Raw genomic sequence first — 5,326 nt, 5'->3', positions numbered from 1 at the left:
TAATTAATTGTATTGGGCGCTGATCAAATTGTCGAGTTTGGCCAACCTAAAATGACATGGTATTACAATGACAGTCACTGTTTTCTCAAGCAAGTGCAAAAACAAAAGAAGTTTATATGCCATGTTGTGAATACTGAAAGAGTGAATACTGTAAAGTTGTAACCAACTTGTTCACACTCTGTCATCTACAGCGCAAAATGAAAAAACTATTACAAGAGAATAAAGATATGCATCATCAAAAATGTTTCAGATTGTTCACTAATTTCATGAGAATTTGCAGCACAGAATGAGAAGTGTCTCATATCCTTCTCTTAACAAGGTGCATTTCTACCCAAATACTAAATACTGGGCTACTGGGCATTTCCATGTCACTAATCTACATTCTACAATTTTCTACACTAGAACTCTAGAAGACAATCAGAAAAAGCTATAAGGGCAAATCAGTTTTACAAGGCAATAACACTACCATTATCAGAAGGGCATATGCAGTAAGAGTCTCTGTTTCTCTATCTTTTGTTAGACTAAAAAAAAAACTTCTCCATAGCTCCAACCTATTGGAAAGTTTAAGCCTCTTCCTCTCGTAAGACTACTCCATGAAACTAGCCAACAGGATTAAGTCTCTCCTCTTCCTGCAGGAATGCTTCATAGAAATGTATAGTTAAAAGTATTTTCTTGTACGATCGACATGGTCCTAGTCCATGATGTAGCTTAACTTTTTCGTATTGGACTACCAGACATGAAAGATCCATGGGGGAGTTCAAGTCTATCCTCCATGTCTAGGACTGCACTAGATTACTGGTCAAAGTGTCGGTTGAAGTCTCTCCTCTTGTAGGAATACTCCATATAACTGGTCCATGGGATACTTGTAAGACAGGACTAGTGACTAGTCCCAACTTAGAACCTTTCCTTCTTCTGGAGGATCCTTGTGGACCTAGACAATGAGTTTGCTAAAGTTCCTTCACCTTTCGCAGATCTACTCCATTGGTCCATGTGATACCTGTATTAAAGACAGGACTAGTGACTAGTCTCAACTTAGAATCGTTCCTTCTTTTAGAGGATCCTTGTGGACCTAGACGAGTTTGCTAAAGTTCCTTTACCTTTTGCAGGATTACTCCATATTCCTGATCGATTGGAAAGATGTTGTCCCATCTCTCTCTCTCTCTCTCTCTGTAAGCCAAGTCCAAAGAAGTGGTCCATTCCTTCGATCCTAGTAACCAAGTGGACAGAGGGCCATGGGATCTCCATACTTCTTGATCCGTTTCTGGTACCGCTTCCTGTAGACCTCCCTGTGTTGGTCCTCCACCTCCATTCCCCACATGACCTCCTCGACCTCGGAACTGCTGATGGGTGAAATCTTGATCGCCTTGATGAGAGGGTCCGGGGGATAGGACTCCACCTTACCCACGATCATCACATAAGAATCAGCTGAAAGAAAACACACCATGATATAAGTGGTTATCAGTGGCTGGGCCAGTCATAGCATATACAATGTATATAAAATCAAAACTAGTTAAACCCTATGATTATTTCTTTTTAAACTTGATATCACCCGAGCACCTACTTACATTTTAACCAAAAAGATAAATATATAAAACATCAATAGGCTTTTTCTTACATGTTGACATTAAAAAGATTTTAGTAAGCTCCTCCTAGCAAAATCATCTATAAACAAATAATACATACCATTGGGGGTATTAGTAAGAATAACACATAAAGTACTTTGGGACAGATTTTAACACATCCAAGGCAGAGCCAAGGGTGTTTGGACTCTTTCAAATGTCACATGTGTGTGCAATTATTCTAATGCCTGAGTGAATGATGTGTATTATATTTTCTAATAAGATGATGATGATGTGGATCCTTGTTAAATGATAAAGCATCCTAATCTCATAACCACAATCGGTCAATAGAACTAGTCATTAGTGCCAGTCAATAGCAAAATGTTTGTGTTAGCCAAAATTAACGACTGGTCACATGACAGATTTCAGTGAATAACTTTAGTAAGATCGATATCACAATTTCATTCAAACATGCCGCTAATAAGGAGTTATGGAAGTAACACACAAAAGTCCAGATCAACCCCAGGGGCCCGTTGCAGAAAGAGTTGCAATCAATCAACCAATCAACAGCGCGCATTTGGAACTTGCAATTGATTTTTAGACTTGCGTTTAAACGCAACTCTTTCTGCAACATACCCCTGGGGGGAAATACCCAAAATGAAGATGAATGAACTCCAGAAGCATATCCTTTTCCTTTGATTTTGTTTCTGATCTCTTTTGATTTCTTAACAACACCCTAAACATGCTATACACATATCCCAACCTACCAGACAGTTGTACATGTATGTAAAACCATCCAGTTTTCTTCATATTTTAACAAGCACCCTCAACAGGTCAATATTTTTTTTCTTAATATTTGACTGCTAAAACTGGATAAATATTCTTGCAGAAATGAAAATTTACTGTAGAATTCTCACCTGAGATAAGACCATCTTTTTGTGACCGAAGCTTCCTAACACTGCTGTAGTCTATTCTGGCTTTACCCGTCGAGTCAAAGAGAACGGCAATGTTCTTTGCTTCGTCGACACTTAGGAGTCGTCCCTCAAGCCAAACAAGGCCTGTAGGGGTAGGAGAACAAACACTGATTATTCATGCCTTCTGATAGTAATAGGTCAATTTATGAAGATGCATTCATTCATATTTTGTTGTTTGCATTGATTCAAGGCCCTCCAGAATAAAATGATGTGCCTAAGATGAGGTGACAGAGCAAATTATCCTTCCATGTTGTGTGTGTGTGTGTGTGTATTTGAGTTTTGTCAGACGTGCATCAATCAGATATGATTATTTTCGTCTGGGACCGACCTTTAACATCACCATCTGAAAGACCTGACCAGGGTTCGCACCTAGAACTTCTGCATCAATTTGTAACTTCCCCACGTAGCTTGGATTACATCAGGTGCACGCCACAACGCCCAATTGTAAAACAGCTGAAATCAGTCTGTTTCAAGGAGTTTTTAAACATTTTTTTAAATTCTGTTTTAGTTTCTCCTCCTATCATGGGGAGGAGGTGTAATGGAGCAAGACGTAGTCATGTGAAACGACCAGCAAACAAATACTGAACCTCTGAGGCTTAAAATCTAATGCTGTATTTACTGTTTGCTTGGCCATTGAGGAAAATAATGCCAGTAGTTCAACAAGATCAAAGAATTTAAATTCTGAAATCGCTCACCAATCACAAAGATGTTCAAATTTATCTCTCGAAATTGGCATTTCTTTCAAACTTACATAAGATCACCCATAAATACATACTGTTTTCTGAAGAGAATGCATACTCAATTTACTAGTGTTTCCAATTTGAAGAACAAATGCTGCAAGATTTGATCTCATGTGTCATTAATATCTAACACAGTAGAAAAATCTTCTTTTTTTGGGGGATTTTGTCATCAAAATCATCTTAAGGTCTTCAATGCCCTCCACAATGTCTAGCAGTAAATAGGAAAAAAGGTGGAAAAAAAGAATTTCAATTTAAAAAAAAAAGGAGAGCTTTTACTGACCTTCAGGGTCCATGGTAGATAAGACATCTTTCTCTCCAAGCATACGAATGAATATCTTTACAGCAGCTTTGTTCAGTCTGCCTTGGGCCATCTTGGAATTCTGAAGAGATACTGATATTCAAGGGATGAAGATCAAAAAATACCTGAGTAGGGAATTTAAAGTAAACATGATATTAAAGTTTAAATTCGAGGGGTACAGGGGGGGGGGTCAAAATTACTGCTAGACACCCATCCCCTCAAGAATGTAGGACAGTTTTTGCCAGACAATCCAAACTGTTATGTTTTTGCCCCTACATGCCCTAAATGTCCCTACCGGTATTTTTTTTACAGTATATCTACTTGACTTTTGTCAATGTGTGTCGTATTAATCTCATCAAACATATTGCTAGAAATTAGAGAAAAAGAATTTGCTAAAATGATTTTAAGTTACACCACCCCTTCCTTTATTTGGCAATAAATAAAACCAAAGTCCACTCAAACAAAATGCTTGGACTTTGGAAATCAGAGGAGATGGAAAAAAACTCTAACTTGTCTACTATTGCTGAGAATTTCATTATCATTTGATGAAAAACATGGCATTGCAAAGTTTCAAAATGTTATTCTAGGAATCTGGAGAAAAATTTGCCAATGATGATAATTATGGCCAAATCTTTGCTTTAAATTTTTTTTAACGAAAATCTACTGCGAAATAACTGGGCCAATCGCCGCGCCATAGATAATTGGAATGAAAAATGAAACAACATTCGATCATGTCAAATGTATAAAAATTGTCTAGTTGAATCAGCCAACACTACAACTACTTTCCATGGCAATGCCATGGTAGTGTTAATATTCATCAAAATTGCTTATGATATTCTTACACTGCAACTTTTGATTTCTCATGTCACGATGCAGGTCATGGTGAAAGACTAGCCAGGCGGCTTCTAGAGAGTAAAAATAATTTACTAATGTACTCTCAACGAAGCCAGGTCTTCCTTCCAATTCATATGCACGAAGGGCAACAAAACCTGAAACTTGCACCTAACTAAGCTAACGTTAGAAGCCGCCTGGCTAGACAGACACAATCAATTTCATTATTTTTTTAATCAATTTTTTGTTTGTTTCTGTGAAAGTTGAGAATTGTTTCAACCAGCATGACAAATCTGCCAGCGGGGATTAATTTCCCAGACTTTGTGGACACACTTTTTATCAAAGTTGAACTGCTTTAAAATCCCGAGTTTAAAATGCCATGAAGACGCCACGTGCGTGGTAGTGTCTATGACGCTGCATCGCACCGACTGGCCAGACTTCCCGGGAGCTGGCGGGGCCGGGGCGAGGCGCAGCGATGCTCCCCTCCGTGGAAGCTCCCTGGATCTGGAATTGAACTACTGGTACTGACAAGCAACTGCGCATTTGGTTACTTACAGGTTGATACTAGTATGTCACTATATGTGTTGAAATACTGCTACTTTATCGGATCAGGGACGTGAGAGTACGGCCGGTGAGAGGGAGATGTTCTGAAGACGGCCCTCTTATGCTCAGTTCACACTTTTGTATGTGCTAGTCCTTGCGTGGAGACACACTTGTTGATCGAAGTTTCAATCAGGGTCTGTGCCTGCAAACTAGGTCACCACCAAAGACCTTATAATATATTTCATGAAAGGAGATGTCAGACGTTTTATCCGACAAGTCCCATTTTATCCGACAGTTTCCATGGTAACAGTGCTTCTCAGCCAATAAAAATCAAGGAAAGATGTCAGATCTGACAATTTGTCGGACAAAAATGTTGATGAA

General features: G+C 38.7%; 1 protein-coding gene across 2 annotated transcripts; it reads right to left on the bottom strand.

Moving 5' to 3' along the window:
• Nucleotides 1-357: 357 nt before the first annotated feature.
• LOC121424399 (recQ-mediated genome instability protein 2-like) lies at nt 358-5,109 on the bottom strand. Of its 2 annotated transcripts, none has more exons than XM_041620066.1 (4): nt 4,958-5,109; nt 3,554-3,696; nt 2,477-2,617; nt 358-1,425 (listed from the first exon to the last, which is right to left on the bottom strand). In XM_041620066.1, the coding sequence occupies exons 2-4, from the start codon at nt 3,642-3,644 to the stop codon at nt 1,208-1,210; spliced, it is 450 nt and encodes a 149-aa protein (XP_041476000.1). In that variant the 5' UTR covers nt 3,645-3,696; nt 4,958-5,109; the 3' UTR covers nt 358-1,207. The 2 variants fall into 2 exon arrangements, with proteins under 2 accessions (XP_041476000.1, XP_041476001.1); XM_041620067.1 differs by lacking the exon at nt 4,958-5,109 and adding an exon at nt 4,736-4,753.
• Between the last annotated feature and the right edge of the window lie 217 nt (nt 5,110-5,326).

This window comes from Lytechinus variegatus, chromosome 11 (genome assembly GCF_018143015.1).
Source record: "Lytechinus variegatus isolate NC3 chromosome 11, Lvar_3.0, whole genome shotgun sequence".
NCBI lineage: Eukaryota > Metazoa > Echinodermata > Echinoidea > Temnopleuroida > Toxopneustidae > Lytechinus > Lytechinus variegatus.
Note: the sequence above shows the minus strand (reverse complement) of the source record. Positions and strands in the feature narration are given on the sequence as shown.

Coding starts and splice junctions, on each gene's coding strand:
- LOC121424399 (XM_041620066.1), bottom strand. CDS start 3,644: ATGGCCCAAGGCAGACTGAACAAAGCTGCTGTAAAGATATTCATTCGT. Junction 2,618..3,553: donor ATCTACCATGGACCCTGAAG/GTCAGTAAAAGC, acceptor CTACCCCTACAG/GCCTTGTTTGGCTTGAGGGA. Junction 1,426..2,476: donor AAAAGATGGTCTTATCTCAG/GTGAGAATTCTA, acceptor GTTTTCTTTCAG/CTGATTCTTATGTGATGATC.